Source organism: Rhineura floridana, chromosome 3 (assembly GCF_030035675.1).
Source record: "Rhineura floridana isolate rRhiFlo1 chromosome 3, rRhiFlo1.hap2, whole genome shotgun sequence".
Lineage (NCBI taxonomy): Eukaryota > Metazoa > Chordata > Lepidosauria > Squamata > Rhineuridae > Rhineura > Rhineura floridana.
In genome coordinates this window covers 118,573,255-118,589,981 of record NC_084482.1, presented here as the reverse complement: position 1 = coordinate 118,589,981, position 16,727 = coordinate 118,573,255, and the positions used below count along the sequence as shown (strand labels likewise).

The 16,727-nt window shown below is 40.3% G+C and overlaps 1 protein-coding gene across 3 annotated transcripts in view; it reads left to right on the top strand.

Moving 5' to 3' along the window:
* CLINT1 (clathrin interactor 1) overlaps positions 1 to 16,727 on the top strand; it is a 127,794-nt gene that overhangs the window by 103,695 nt on the left and 7,372 nt on the right. For all 3 annotated transcript variants that reach the window (XM_061617495.1, XM_061617498.1, XM_061617497.1), the window contains exon 9: positions 13,622 to 13,714. In XM_061617495.1, coding sequence (XP_061473479.1) covers positions 13,622 to 13,714 — 93 coding nt within the window. The remainder of the gene's footprint in view (positions 1 to 13,621; positions 13,715 to 16,727) is intronic.

Below are 16,727 nucleotides of genomic sequence, written 5' to 3'. Positions count from 1 at the left end.
AATTCCTACTTTGGCTCAGTCTTCTCCCAAAAAAGGGAGATTTGGAGGCTTTGCAAGGAGCAATTCTGCTACAGAATCATTCTAGTTGGTTTCCTCTGAGTTGATAGGAAGAATGGCCTTCAAAGTTCAGTGGTGCACTGGGGCAACCACTTTGGTATCCTCAAGTCTAGCATGATCTCCAAAAGTGTCTAGAACATTTAAAAAGACAAAGGTGTGCTTACTTACACTCATTACTGAGCACACCTCAAAGGAGGTGGGAAAGGAACAAATGGCCATAGTTGGTGCCAAAGGGTAGACTGCAGGCTTGGACAACTTGAGGGTCTTCAAATGGGGAAAAATCCACCTACAATTCCCATCATCCCCACCAATCATGGCCCATGGGCAGGGATGATGGGAGTTCATAGAATCATAGAATAGTAGAGTTGGAGGGGCCTATAAGGCCATCAAGTCTAACCTCCTGTGCAATGCATGACTCCAAATCAAAGCATTCCTGACAAATGGCTGTCCAGCTGCCTCTTGAATGCCTCCAGTGTCGGAGAGCCCACTACCTCTCTAGGTAATTGATTCCATTGTCGTATGGTTCTAACATTTAGGAGGTTTTTCCTGATGTCCAGTCAAAATCTGGCTTCCTGCAACTTGAGCCCATTATTCTGTGTCCTGCACTCTGGGACAATCGAGAAGAGATCCCAGCCCTCCTCTGTGTGACAGCCTTTCATGTACTTGAAGAGTGCTATCATATCTCCCCTCAGTCTTCTCTTCTCCAGGCTAAACATGCCCAGTTCTTTCAGTCTCTCCTCATAAGGCTTGGTTTCCAGTCCCCTGATCATCCTTGTTGCCCTCCTCTGAACCTGTTCCAGTTTGCATCCTTCTTGAAGTGCGGAGACCAGAACTGGATGCAGTATTCAAGATGAGGCCTAACCAGTGCTGAGTAGAGGGGAACTAATACTTCACGCGATTTGGAAACTATACGTCTGTTAATGCAGCCTAATTTGCCTTTTCTGCAGCCACATCACGCTGTTGGCTCATATTCAGCTTGTGATCAACGACAATTCCAAGATCATATTGCTGAGCCAGGTATTCATGTCATATTGCTGAGCCAAGTATCCCCTATCTTATAACTGTGCATTTGGTTTCTTTTTCCTAAGTGTAGAACTTTGCATTTATCCCTGTTGAATTTCATTCTGTTGTTTTCAGCCCAATGCTCCAGCATATCAAGGTCCCTTTCAATTTTGTTTCTATCTTCCATGGTATTAGCTATGCCCCCCAATTTTGGATCATCTGCAAATTTGATAAGCATGATCTGTACCTCCTCATCCAAGTCATTAATAAAAATGTTGAAGAGCACTGGGCCCAGGACCAAGCCCTGTGGTACCCCACTTGTTAGTTCAGCCAAGTTTGAGAAGGAACCATTGATAAGCACTCTTTGAGTACGATTCTGCAGCCAACTGTGGATCCACCTGATAGTTGTTCCATCTAGCCCACATTTAGCTACCTTGCTAATCAGAATATCATGGGGCATTTTGTCAAAAGCTTTGCTGAAGTCGAGATATATTATGTGCACAGCATTCCCACAGTCTACAAGGGAGGTTACCCAGTCAAAAAATGAGATAAGATTAGTTTGGCAGGATTTGTTCTTCATAAATCCATGTTGGCTCCTAGTAATCACTGCATTGTTTTCAAGGTGCTTACAGATTGACTGCTTTATAATCTGCTCCAGTTTTCCCAGGGATTGATGTTAGGTTCACTGGCCTGTAGTTCCCCGGTTCCTCCTTTTTGCCTTTTTTTGAAGATAGGGACAACATTAGCTCTCCTCCAGTCATCTGGCACTTCACCAGTCCTCCATGATTTTGCAAAGATAATAGACAGCGGTTCTGAGAGTTCTTCAGCCAGTTCCTTTAATACTCTAGGATGCAGTTTATCAGGCCCAGCCAATTTGAACTTGTTCAAAGTGATTAGGTATTCCTTGACCACTTGTCTATCAATCTCAAGCTCCAATCCTGCCCCCTTCCACTTCATGTTTCCCGGGAGGGTCACAGGTCCTTTTTTGGGAGATGACTGAGCCAAAGTAGGAATTGAGCACTTCTGCCTTTTCTTTGTTATCTTTTATCATTTTGCCATCCTTATTAAGTAGCTGTGCCACCCTTTCTTTTCTCTGTCTTTTACTATGGACATACCTGAAGAAAGCTTTTTTGTTGCTTTTAGCATCCCTCGCTAGCCTCAGCTCATTCTCAGCTTTAGCCTTTCTGACACCATCCCGGATATTCCGTGATACCTGCCTGTACTCTTCCTTTGTGGCCTGGCCTTCTTTCCACTTCCTGTATGTGTCCTTCTTTGTTTTCAGGTCATCTCTAAGCTTTTTGTGAAGCCACATTGGCTTCTTCTGCTGTTTCCCCCCTTTTTTCCTTGTTGGAATTGCTTGCCATTGCGCTTTTAGAATTTTGTTTTTTAGAAACTCCCACCCATCTTGGACTCCTTTTCTCATTAGGTTGGCTTGCCATGGAACCATACTTACAATTGTTCTGAGTTTATTAAAATCAGCTTTCCTGAAGTCCAGGGTGCGCGTATGGCTACTCTCAGCTTTTGTTTCTCTTAAAATCAAGAATTCAAGTATGGTGTGGTCACCTTTCCCCAGAGTTCCCGTAACTGCCACTTCATCCACCAAATCATCTCTATTGGTTAGAATCAAGTCCAGGATAGCTAATCCTCTGGTTGCTTCCTCCACTTTCTGTAGGAGAAAGTTATCTCCAACACAAGTCAGAAGTTTCTTGGAGGGGCTGTGTTTGGCAGAATTTGTCTCCCAACAGATATCGGGATAATTGAAATCCCCCATTACTACTACATCATGCGTCCTCGAAACATTGGCAAAGTTACATTCTCGTCTTCTCCTTGATTGGGTGGTCGGTAATAGATTCCAAGCACCACATTCCTTTTATTACTTGCCCCATTAATTTTAATCCAGAAACTCTCGGTAGTACTACCAAGCTCATCTTCCTGTATTTCTGTGCAGGGATATATATTTTTAACATACAGCACGACTCCATCTCCCTTTTTATTCCTTCTGTTCTTTTTGAACAAGTTATATCCTTCAATTGCTGTATTCCAGTCATGGGAGTCATCCCACCAAGTTTCAGTTATACCTATCAAGTCGTAATTGCCCTCCTGTATTAAGAGTTCAAGTTCGTCCTGCTTGTTTCCCATGCTCTGCGCATTAGTATACAGTACAGGCATCGAAGACCATGTGATTTATGGCTTGGCTTCCTTACTACATTTTTCTGAGGACTGTCACAGGTCCCTATTACAGCAGATCTCTCTGTTCCCGTTACTCTGCACAAGACTTCATCAGTTGTTACCACCAAGTTTACGTCTCCCTCCCTCTCAGGATTCAGTTTAAAGCGCTCTTGATGAACTTCTCCATGCTGTGGCCAAACACATTCTTCCCAGTCCTTGTGAGATATAACCCATCACTTGCCAGCAATCCATCTTCCAGGAAGCATAGCCCATGGTCCCAGAATCCAAATCTCTCCCGACAGCACCACCTTCATAGCCATTCATTCACACAGAATATTTTTCTTTCCCTTTCTACTCCTCTTCTAAGTACTGGAAGGATGGATGAAAAAACTATCTGGGCCCCAAAGTCTCCTTCCTAGAGATTCAAAGTCTGATGTGATTTCTTCATAGCTCCGTTTGGCAGTGTCATTTGTTCCTACATGGATGAGGAGAAAGGGATACCTGTCAGTGGGCTTGATGAGTGATGGCAACCCTTACGTCACATCTCTAATCCGTCCTCTTAGTAGACAGCATACCTGGCGAGTCAATGGATCTTCTCGGCATACTTGGGTTTCGATCCCACGCAGTAGGGAGTCTCCTACTGCTAGTACTCTTCTCTTGTTGTTGTGGGGCGAGGTTTCATTGGTCCTGCTTGATTGAGCTTCAGCCTCTTGCTCGTTGTCGCATAGGGTCTCTTGTAATTCTTCCTCCACAGGCTGTCCTCCAGTCTCCTCCTTGAGTGATTGAAAGCAGTTCCATAGTTCCACTGGTGAAGGGTGTCTTCTAGCTCTTCTGCTCCTGTCACCATTTCCCACGGAGTTTCCTCCACTTCATTGTTCCTCTCCAAAGCAGTCTCCTCTTCTGCTACCACATGCTGTTGCTCTTCCACCTCCACATCTTTTTGCTGCTGTTGTTCCAGCATTCTGTCTAAGAACTCTTCCATCTTCTCTTACAGTTCTCAGTGTGGCCACCCGCCGTTCCAGGCCTCTCACTTTTTCTTCCAACAGTGCCATGAGCTTGCACTTGTTGCAGGTGTATGCCATTTTGTTCTCAGGCAAGAAAACAAACATGGCACACACCTTGCAGGTCACAACCACTGAAGTATCCTTCCCATTCATACTCTCTTCTGTCTTTTGTTTCCTTCTAACTACTTGTTTTGGAGTGGCCTGTCCTGTCCTACTGCAGGGTAAACTTGAGAGTCCCACTGGTATGCAGTGCGCTGTACAAGGAGGATTAGTAATTTGGTTTTTGGGGGGGGGTTAGGGACCTTCCCCTTGACCTCCCCTGTGGAACTCCTTTGTCAAACTCCTGTTTGCTGTCCCTATTCGCTTGCTCTGTTCGCTTGCTCTCTGAAAACTGGCTTGCTTATACGTCCTCACCTGTAGACCAACTGAGACAGCTCTGCTCTGCTCTGCTCTGCTAGGAGTCAGGAAACAGAATCTTGTAAGCTTCCTGACGACTAGATTTCTTATATACGTCCTTTATCTTCCTTTGATCTCTAAGATGATCAGGAAGATCAAAGCAGGAGGTAGATATGAGTCTCATCTGTCAGATGCCTCTAGTTTTCCAGTCATGGCAACTGCCAGTAATAACAGACTTGCTTCACCAGGGTCATGTCCTTTGTCCTCAGCTACAACTGTTCCATCTCGGTATTTCAAGGTTAAAGCTAACTGTTAGCCATTAGATCCCAGAGTAATCGCCATTTTCCTGGCCTTGTGCAAATCTTCTATTGTTTAAGCCTACTACAATACTTCTAATGTCTTCTTTTCATGGTATTGCCATTTGGCAAAGGTGATACCAAACACCATTTTATTTTTTTCTTCAAGATGATCTGTGACTCAGTATCCACCCACAAGGTGTCAGGACTGCAAATGTATTCTCAGGGTTGCCGGTTCTGTATTTTTGTCAGAACAGCAGGACAATCTTCCAGTCAGATGGATCTTTTATTCCTAAATTAAATTGACTTCTGATAGGGCTTGGGAGCTGCCACTACAGTTCTTTTGCCCATACTCATCTTTTCTGAGGGAATAATATACTTGCTGGGAATTGCTGTTGCACTTAGGTTCTGCTTCCAGGCTCCCCAAAGGCACCTGGTTGACCGCTGGGAGAACAGAATACTGGAATAGATAGGACTTTGGTCTGATCCAGCAAGTCGGTTGTTTACTTATGCTGTGCCTGAAAGTTGTACATAGACTATTCTAAGTCTATTTGTTTCCTATAGACCTTGTTGGGGGGGGGGATATTTGCACAGCAACTCTGTCCTGCTAGCTGATAAAACATTTTTCCCTAACAGGTGTCCAAGTGAGTTACTGACTTTATTGTTTGGATGGCTTTGGACAACCAATTTATGTTAAGAGCTCATTTCTGACAATCTGTTCTTCTATTGATAGAGGCAACAATTATATGCAGTGTTATTTGTGACCTTTCACAATGAAAGCTTAAACAGAAACTAGGTTATTGTTTTAATAAATAGTTGTATAAATGCACATTTACAGTGCAATCCTAGAGATGTCTCTTCAGAAGTAAGCTCCCTTGATTTCAATGGAACTTACTCCCAGGTAAGTGTATATAGGACTACAGCCTTAGGAATGCTTTTAGTAGCGTATGTGTGTCTAAATCTCTGGTCATGCTGTCTTGTAATGTATTAGATAAATAAACTTGTCTAGCACCTTAAAACTTTTCTGAGGCACAGCAATTCTCCATAGTCAGAGGCAGTATGCTTCCAAATATCAGTTGCTCTTGTGCTCAGGTCCTGCATGTAGACTTCCCAGAGGCACCTGGTTGGCCACTGTGAGAACAGGATGCTGGACTAGATGGGCCACTGGCCTTATCCAGAATGCTCTTCTTATGTTCTCGATGTATTGGAAGATGAAAGTCAGCATTATATCTTTAGCATGATTTGATATTCTGAATTCTTGTGTGTATGTGTATTTTAAATGGTAGCAAATGTGGCCAGAAACACTCTCTCTCTCTCTCTCTCTCTCTCTCTCTCTATCTCTATCTCTCTCTCTCTCTCTCCCCCTCTCCCTCTCCCTCCCTCTCCCTCCCTCTCCCCCTCTCCCTCTCCCTCTCTCTCTCTCTCTCTCCCTCCCCCTCCCTCCCTCCCCCTCCCTCTCTCTCTATATATTGTGACACCATTCCTGCATTAACAGACAACTTTAGGGAAGGGGAAGGATTAAACATACCTAAGATCAAACTGTTTGTGGATGTTAAAAAGCCAATGTGAAAATTAAAGTAGATAAACTGAAGAAATATTTAATGGGGGTGGGGGATCCCAATGCACAGCAACAAAGATGCATTCTGGCAAACCAGAATGTTTAATCCTTCCCCTTTCCTAAAGTTGTCTGTTAATGCAGGAATGGTGTCACCATCTTTATGTTCTTAATCTCAATCTTCTTAAAAACGTGCTACTTTTGTTTTAATTATCTTCTTTCTCTACCATCTGCTTTCATAATTCCCTTAAAACCTGGTCATAACACAGTGCAGACAGGCATTGTTTATTTTTTGGCATATGGAGTGATACAGTGTCAGAATAATAGGAATACATTATTTTCTATTTATGTTTTACTGAAACTTTGTGTGTGTGTGTGTGTGTGTGTGTGTATGGATGGATATATGGATGGATGTTAGACTTTGTAGGGAGTATCATTGCATATATGACCCATACCTTTCTACTACTGTGGGCTTTATCTGGGAAAACTGTTCAGAAGCTAGTGGGTTCCCACTAGTTCCAGGCACTCACCAGAGTCCTGCTAATTTGAAAGGCACAAAGCCATCCCTACGCATATCTGCTGGAGCTGTAAAAGAAAGGAAGCAACACACTTTAACATGCTATGAGGGTCCCTTTAGATGAATCTGCAGCCATGTGGGAGGCACTTTTCTTTGAGTGGATCCTGTGTCACACAGGCTGCACTGGAATGACATTCATGTGGCTGCAACTTCATCTAAAGGGCATGTTGGCTGAAATGTGTTAAGTGTTGTATACTTGCATCTTTTTGAGCTCACTTGCATTCATGCTGTATTGTCTGCCTTTCCCATCTTCTCATAAAACATATGTAAATGACATGTTACTAGGCACAGATTGCTCAGTCCTTCTTATAACATTGCCAAGAACACATATATGGATGTATTTGGCCTTACAATTAAATATAGGAAGATAAATATATATCTGGAAATAATAAAATGTTTTGTTCTCATTCCAGTTATCGACAAATAGATCATCTATTATAAATAATGTTGGTAGTCGTCTGTATCTTCCCTCATCTGTATTTGATGTGATAATTTAAACAGATGAACGATCCCAGGGGGCATACAGACTGCGGTTTCCAAGCCCCTGTTCCCACTGCAATCCCTTGCAACTTCCAAAAAAGCAGCTTCTGAAAGTTGAGGGATCTCTGGTGAAGGATTCAGTGTGGTTCAGGTGTAGCCCTTCCCCTCCCCCCAAAAGCAGGAATACTTTCCAGTTGTGTATGGAGCTACCACCTATATCCCATAATTTGAAGGAGTTGTTTGCCTGTTGTGCTACATAAAGAATTCAACTGTTCTTTTAAATCCATATCAGGAGAAACCCTAAACTTAAAAGCTGTCAACTGTGAGACCAGAACATGCAGATCTTTCATCCAAGATGTGTTCCTGTTGTTGAGAAATCTTTTCTGGGCTTGCAATTTGACTAATGCCAGTTACTCTGCTTTCACTGCTTTATTGGAAGTTAAGCTTACCCCCTCTTTCCACATCAGCATTTCGAAGATGTCCTAGAGATGAGACGTGTTACCAGATGGCCACCATAAATAAAGTCTTCTGCTGCCCTAAGGAGACAGATGGAAGGAGTTAATTTATAATAACAGCTCTCATTTGGGAGACTTCAAGGCCAGCTGATGATATTGTGAAGATTAGCACTGTCCTTCATAAGGAGGTCACTTTGCCTAACCAGTGTGCCACTTGCTGTACAGGGTATGGGCCCATAGCTTGTGTCATACATGAAACAGCAAAGAGGCCAAAATAGACTTTGATCCCTTTCATAAAATAATGGCAGGGAAACCCTGTACTTTTATGAATTTGTGGATGTTTGCCAAGGAGCTAGCCCACACCAAGAAATAAGAAACGTTTTCCCCCAAGAAGGGCAGACATTTTGAACATAGCTTAATCCTATTAATATGGTATAAGCTACATCATTTTATGGAAGGTGAAAAAGAAAATGAGCACCTTTGTGCAATGCTTTCATATGGAAACAGTAACGGCCCATCCTGCTGCGTGACTGGCAACCACAGGGGGCTAGACTGGTACTGCATTAGTTGTGCTGCCTCCTAAGTATCCCATCTTTGCCATTAACTTGGCAGAAAAACATGGTGGGCAATATTCAGTTAACTCGTTGCATTAGCACAAGGATTTCTGCTTGCACAACAGGACTTCCCCCCTTCTCCTCCCCCTGTACATGGCCTGTGCCATCCCCAAATCTGGAGGCTTGAGGGAACCCCTACAACAGATTTAGGGGGCACATGGGAGAGGAGAGTGAGGAAATCCCATTATGCTACTTGTAATCCTTGCACTGATGGGGCGCTTATTTAACACTACGCTGGATACTAAACCCTGTGTTTTGAGGAAGTAGTTAGATAGAGCACGAGACCAGAAACATAGGTGCAGAAGCTGATTAATCCCAAACAATTTCACCTTGATTTTTACCTAGTTTAAGAATTGTCATACTGTTTTTACTTTTAAATTGGTTATTTGGTTTCATTTACCTATATTGTCTAAACCAGCACTGCTGGATCCATGTTTAGAAAACCATGGTCTTGAAATTTCCAATTACACAAGTGTCCTAGTGTTCATGCACATTGTGTGTGCACATGCCATGTAATACTATGTCAATACTGTTTGCTTTCATTTTCTGGATAACCAAATGTATTGTATATCCTCAGGTGGTTTGGGTAAATGGGATGATAGCTTAGCTTTTCATAAAATTTGATTACAACTTCCCATAGTTATTTATGATGATGATGATGATGATGATGATGATATATTAGATTTATATCCCACCCTTCCTCCCAGTAGGAGCGCAGGGGGGCAAAAAAAAGTAATAAAAACACTCTAAACATCATTAAAACAGACTTTAAAACATACTAAAACAAAACATCTTTAAAAACATATTAAAACAAAACATCTTTTTAAAAAGCTTTAAAGATCTATTTAAGATCTATACTGGTAAATGCTCAATCTCTCTTTTGGATAAGCACTCCAAAATAATTCACCTGCTCTTAAGAATTGAGAGGGATCTTGTTACTGCAGTTGTTATCTTCTATTTGATAACAAGCCATGTACATTCCAAAGGAAGATACTCCTATATGAAGATGAAGTATGACTTCCCAATATTAACTGATATAAAATAGTATTAAAAAGAAATAGAAGTATACATGTAGTAGAAAACAAAGTGTTCTTTTTATTACTGCTAGCCATTTATTTAAAAGGTGATGGTTCTAGTTTAATTAACCGAGTTGAGAGCAGCAGATGGAGCAGAATGTCTTGCAGCGATAAGACAATTCAGAAATGGCACCAGATGTTGGAAGCTGTCCCTGGTGGTGTTTGAGTGCAACACAGATGTTACAGTCCCACCTGGCTAGTTTCTAAGCACTGCAGGCTAAGCAGCTGTGATGTTACCCATATAATGTACGCAAACACTAAAAGCAGAATAATTGAGCTGCTAGTACTCCTTGGAAGAATGTGACCACTCAGAAGTGAAATCTTTTAAGGACAAACTGTAACAGCCAAGGCCAACTCTTTTCAGTACTTTCAGGGGGAGAAAGTGCCAACTATACTCCTAACAGCCCTTCATTAAAGATAGGTTGACTGAGAGTTGCTTCGCCTAGATGTTTTCCTTCACCAAAAAAAATCTGTGCAAAAAGAAACAAGTATACAAAATAGGCACTCTCAGAGGGCCAATTAATATACATAATTTTTAAAATTTGAATGGGGGCTTCTATTCTGGGTTAATAGCAGTTTGGGAGAGGGTGATTTTTGTTGAAACTGTGGCATTTCTAGTTAAAGGAAGCCCTCCTTATATATCACATTCCCATTCCTGCTTATTTACAGCCACCTGCAGCAATTATTGTACCTAGTTTGGCATTCAGACTTGACACAAAGAGAAGTGAGGTAGCAAAAGCTATTAGGAGTTTCAAGGCAAGGTCTGAGCGAGTTATATCTATGAGATTAAACGGAAAACATATTAACATAACCATCATCCAAGTCTATGCTCCAACGGCAAATGCAGAAGAGGAGGAATTGGAAAGATTTTACGCAGAATTGGGAATTGTGGGGAAATGGGGCTTAGGAGACAGAAATGAAGCAGGAGAAAGACTTATTGAATTCTGTGAAGCCAATAATTTGTTTCTTGCAAACACGTTTTTTGAGCAACCAAAAAGATGACTGTACACGTGGGCATCACCAGATGGTTAATACAGGAATCAAATTGATTATATAATTGGTAGCAGAAGATGGAGAAGTTCCATACTTTCTGCAGAAACAAGACCAGGAGCAGACTGCAGTACAGTTCATGAACTGGTCATATTGAAAATCAGAGTAAAGAAGAACAAAGCAATCACAATGCCAAAATACAATTTAAATAACATCCCAGAAGAATATAAAGATCAAATAAGAAACAGATTTGAGGCTTTGAACTTAGTTGACAGAAAACCAGAAGAACTATGGATTGAAGTCAGAGATATCAGGGAAGAATGCAAAAAGACAATACCTCTAGTTAAAAAGAGAGAAAGACCTGAATGGATGACTGAGGAAACTCTTTAAATGGTTAAAGAGAGAAGGAAAGCAAAAGGAGACAGAAACACAGAACCCTAAATGCAACTATACAGCGACTGGTACATAGGGACAAAGAAAACTATTACAATAGTTATTGTGTAAATATAGAAGACAACAAAAAGGGAAGTACAAGAGCCGTATTCCAAAAGATTAGAGAAATTAAAGGGAAATTTAAACCAAGAATAGGGATGTTGAATAATCAAAAAGGGAGCACGCTGAGTGACAGAGATAAAATAAAAGGAAGATGGAAGCAGTACACTGAAGAACTGTATAAAAGAGATTCCAGGATGACAGATTCATTCATGGAGGAGCCATATAATGAAGAACCAGACATTTTAGAATATGAGGTGAACGCTGCTCTTAAAATACTTGGAAGAAACAAATCACCAGGAACAGATGGCATATCAATAGAGTTGCTACAAATTGTCAACAAATATGGAAAAGGAAACAATGGCCCACTTACTAGAAGCATTCAATATATATCCCAATTCCATAGAAAGGGGATCCCAGGGAATGCAGTTATTATTGAACTATTGCCTTAATATCCCATGCAAGTAAAGTAATGCTCTACAACAAAGGTTCTTACCATATATGGAGTGAAAAATGCCAGATGTCCAAGCTGGATTTAGAAAGGGAAGAGGCACCAGAGATCATATCGCAAACATACGTTGGATAATGGAACGGACCAAGGAATTTCAGAAGAAAATCACCCTGTGCTTTATAGATTACAGCAAAGCCATTGATTGTGTAGATCATGAAAAACTATGGAATGCATTAAAAGAAATGGGGGTGCCATAGCATCTGATTGTCCTCATGCTCAACCTCTACTCTGGACAAGAGGCTACTGTAAGGACAGAATCGGTTCCCAATCAGAAAGGATGTGAGACAGGAGTGTATTTTATCAACCTATTTGTTTAATTATATGCAGAACATATCATACGGAAAGCAGATTGGACCAAGATGAAGGAGGTGTGGAAATTGGAGGGAGAAACATCAATAATTTAAGATATGCAGACGATACCATACTACTAGCAGAAATCAATAATGATCTGAAATGAATGCTGATGGAAGTTAAAGAGGAAAGCACAAAAGCAGGACTACAGCTGAATGTTAAGAAGACTAAAGTAATGAGAACAGAAGATTTATATAACTTCAAAGTTGACCATGAGGACATTGAACTTGTCAACAATTATCAATACCTTGGCACAGTCATTAACCAAAATGTAGACAATAGTCAAGAAATTAGAAGAAGGCTAGGAAGGGGGAGGGCAGCTATGAGAGAACCAGAAAAGGTCCTCAAATGCAAAGATGTATCACTGAACACCAAAGTCAGGATCATACAGACCATGGTATTCCCGATCTCTATTTATGGATGTGAAACTTGGACAGTGAAAAAAGCGGATAAGAGAAAAATCAACTGATTTGAAATGTGGTGTTGGAGGAGAGCTTTGCACATACCATGGACTGCGAACAAGACAAATAATTGGGTCAGAACAAATCAACCAGAACTATCATTAGAAGCTAAAATGATGAAGCTGAGGTTATCGTACTTTGGACACATAATGAGAAGACATGATGCACTAGAAAAAACAATGCTGGGAAATACAGAAGGTGGTGGAAAAAGAGGAAGACCAAACGAGATGGATTGATTCCATAAAGGAAGCCACAGACCTGAACTTACAAGATCTGAACAGGGTGGTTCACAACAGATGCTGTTGAAGGTTGCTGATTCATAGGGTCGCCGTAAATCATAATTGACTTGAAGCCATATTACAACAACAACAATATGCCTCATGTTACCTAGGTTTGAGTGGTATTGCTCTTGTGTTTCTGTATCTAATGTGCATCTTCTCTTTTCTATGTAGATTCTCTGTCACATTTCTGGATCAATCTTTATATTTTATTTATTTATTATTTTATTTATATCCCACCCTTCCAGCAGGAGCCCAGGGCGGCAAACAGAAGCGCTAAAAACACTTTTAAAACATCATAAAAACAGACCTTAAAATACATGAAAATAAAACGTTAAAGACATTTTTTTAAAAAAAGTTTTTAAAAAGCTCTTTCATGGTGATCTATTATTTGCATCTCAGAATAGTGCAGTTGTGCAAAAGTACAAGGTGAAAATGCCCCACAAACTGGTCAAGACAAAGCACAAAGATATGATTGCCTATACACAGTATACAGGATCTCCATATACTCCAGTTTTTGTAGCATGACAAAATGTTGCAGAGAACTGTTACTCCTCTTGCACCAACACAGATTCCTATATGTCATCAGTACATGTGGACCAAGTTGGATGCATGTTTTGCAAGCTTCAGATTCATGCTGAGACACATTAATCATCAAAGCAAATAAGGCCTTAATATACAATCCATCAAGCACTGTAGGGGAGCAGCACTTGGGGGATTGCACCATTTACCAAAGCTGTATAACTTGACTCCCCACATAAAAGTAATTTAAATAGAAAATTAAATGTTTTATGTGGACTGCTATTGGCGTGGGAATGCCTGTACTAGTTTAAAACAAGTCTTTTGATTGGTTGTAGGTGGATCCACTGACCCCTTTGGAGGATTTGCAGACTTTAGCTCAGCCGCCGCTGCCTCTGCCTCTGCCGCTTCAAGCTGCCCCATTCCACAAGGTACAGTGCCAGGAGAGTGGAACAAAAAGCTTACCACTTTGAAATTTTACTCTTTGTTACTTGAAAGTGTATTCTTTCACAGAATAGATACAATTCTATGTCGAGGGCTCCTTTTGATGGTGCTAGATACTTTATTCTGCTGCGTTGTACTGTGATTCAGTTTTATTTTAAATTGAAAAACAAGTTGATCATCAGCTACCTATTTGGGGTAGATGGATTCATTTTGGGGGGAGCAAGGCTTTCTTTTGACCCTTAGCCCAGCAGTGGCTTACCTTTTTTGGCTTGACGGCCTCATCGAGGTTTTGACACCACGCATGCTCACGGAAAGCATATTTGCACAGCAAAGGAAGGGAGACAAGCAACATACATACACTCAGCCGAGAGGGGATATGCATGTGCGTACACGCACGCGTGCACACGCTAATAGAAATGAATTAATTGCTCTGGAATAATCTTATAAGTACCAATAATGAATTCAAATGAATTAATACAGCTAATAACTACTGTTATGCCTCCCCTTACAAGCACACCTTTGAACATTAGTTGAAATAAATTGAGACATTGGCCTGGAATGATTTTCACAGGTGCCAACAATGAATTCCAGTGAGTTAATACTGAGTAGTAGATATTATGCATATATAGTAACTTGGGTACTCCATCCCTTTTTCCCAAAATGTAATGTGCAATAAAACGTAAGAATATATGCGGCAAGTCTACATATATTAAAGTACTCTGTGTTGGAAAAAGGTTAAAATTAACCAAAGTAATATTTAGAATAAGAGAAGAGATGCCGTACTTTAGACAGATTGCTACATGTCCAGGGAGAGAGCGTGAGTGGGGGATTGCTCATTTCTATGTACTGATTTATTTAAGTTCCATGCAAACTAAAAATTGCCCATTGGGGAGAAAAAACATTAAAACTTCACATTATGAGCCCCTTACAGAGGTGAAGAAGCTTATACAAATGTTATGATTGGCCCTAAATTATTGTCTTTTGATTTCATCTTGCCACACTACTATAGTAATTGCTGTTATCCATTGACAAAACCCTAATGAGTTAATGTTTTTCTACTGAGGAAAGATAGCTGATCAGCAGAGCTATGATTGTCAAAAAAAATTGAACCAAGCAAACAGCTAAAAAAATGTAGCACCACAAATCGTATCGTTATAGAGTATAGTGTTTCTTGCAGCCATCAGTAATAAAATACATTGTATTGAAAGACGGGATCTGACTTGAGAACTGTGCTCTTACATACTTTAAGCTTTAATGCTGTTCTGCCTTGATTTTACCAGTTATTGAAAATTGAGATTTGTAGTGTTTGAATCCTATTATGCTAATAATGCAGTCTTAGCTTGATAATATTCCTTTATCGGTATTAATATGATTTATCTGTACCAATCACTTTTATGCAAGCAGCCAGCAATGATTAATCATTCTTGAACAATAAAATGCCCCCTATAAATCTTTTGTTGATTAATCATCTTTGGTAAAGTTCCCCAAAGAATGGCATCAAATACCTCCTTTCTCCCCCTTTCCTTATATGTGTTTGGATATAAGCATCCAGTAAGTGGAGAATCAGCATGTTCAGCATTTACGTATCCATCAGGAATACTTTAAGTGTGCTTAAATTTTTAATAGACAATACTAATTGAAATACTCCCAATAAAGTCCCTTTTGTAAGGGAGATCAAAGCAAAATGTGGCCCCAAGCTAATGAATTCTAGCCTGGTACTTGCATTAAAGTGAATTGTAGCACATAGATAAGTGTAGATGTTCTTTTCCCTCTCTGTGCTTCCTTACATAAATTTTAATCCACCTGTGGAGGTAGAATTAATTAAAATAATGGTTTTATACCCAGCTGAACAGGTAGTATTAACAATTATTAATGTGAGATGTAAATTATTGCAGTGTTTTTAAGATCAGGTGAGTTAGATTCAAAGTAATAGGCAAGTTTGTAGTTCGCTAATTCCTAGCTAGGTGTACAGGCCAGATTATTCTGAAATCAGCAGGGTCTCATTTCTCCAACCTGAGCCTGTCAGACGTTCATGTGGTCATTGATTTAAAATTTGAATTATTTTTCTGTTTGCACTGATGAAGCCTAACTGTTAAATATAAATGGCAAATTGTTCATCTGTGTAGCAAGCAATACTAGTGTGTGTTCATATGTGCTTCTATCTGCATGTCAAGCCAAAATGGTAAAATCTATTTAATTTTTGACCAAACATTCTACATATGTCTCAAAACTGAAATACTAATCACTGGCTAACAACTGATGATCATATCAAATGCTAGCTCACTTTAAAAACATAGCAAACTCCACTTTCATCAACAACTTTAAATCTTAGAGTTTCACTCGCAAGTTTTATTCAAGTAAAAAATGTATATTTAAAATATAGGAGGACAAGCAAATTCTAATAAAATAGAAAATATCTTCCAGCTCTTTGGGTACTTGGTGTACAAAGATTTGAGAGCATGTGTGAGCTTTGAATGCATATTTATCAAAGCACCTGGAGAGTGCTAAAAAAATACTACACAATGCTGTTAAGCACAACAGAGGTGAGATAAACACCCTGAGGCAACTGAATTTGAAAGCCCATTATCTTATTGGTATCCCACTTAGCTATACTGGTTTAATAACTCTTTATACGGCAAGTAACGTATATGTAATCAGATGAGTTTGAACCAATTGCTGTTTTTATTACTTCTTATGACTGTGAGACCAGCCTTGTTCACAGTGATTGATTCAAAGCATCAATGTGTTAATGCTTGCAGCATTGCCTAAGGCTCCCAATTTTGAGGTACTGGCAGTTTAGACACAGAACTTCTGCTATGCTCCAGATGCCTCTTATGTGTGCCACATTCTTGTTTATTTGTATCCTGCAGATTTGCCTGTTAGGAAATCTATATCCTGCTATGCGGACTCTACAGGCGGTACATAACCCAGATATTCTTTTTAGCATTAGTGTGGATGTTTCAGTCTCTTCCCCTCCCCCACTCTTTTTGCTACCCTGTT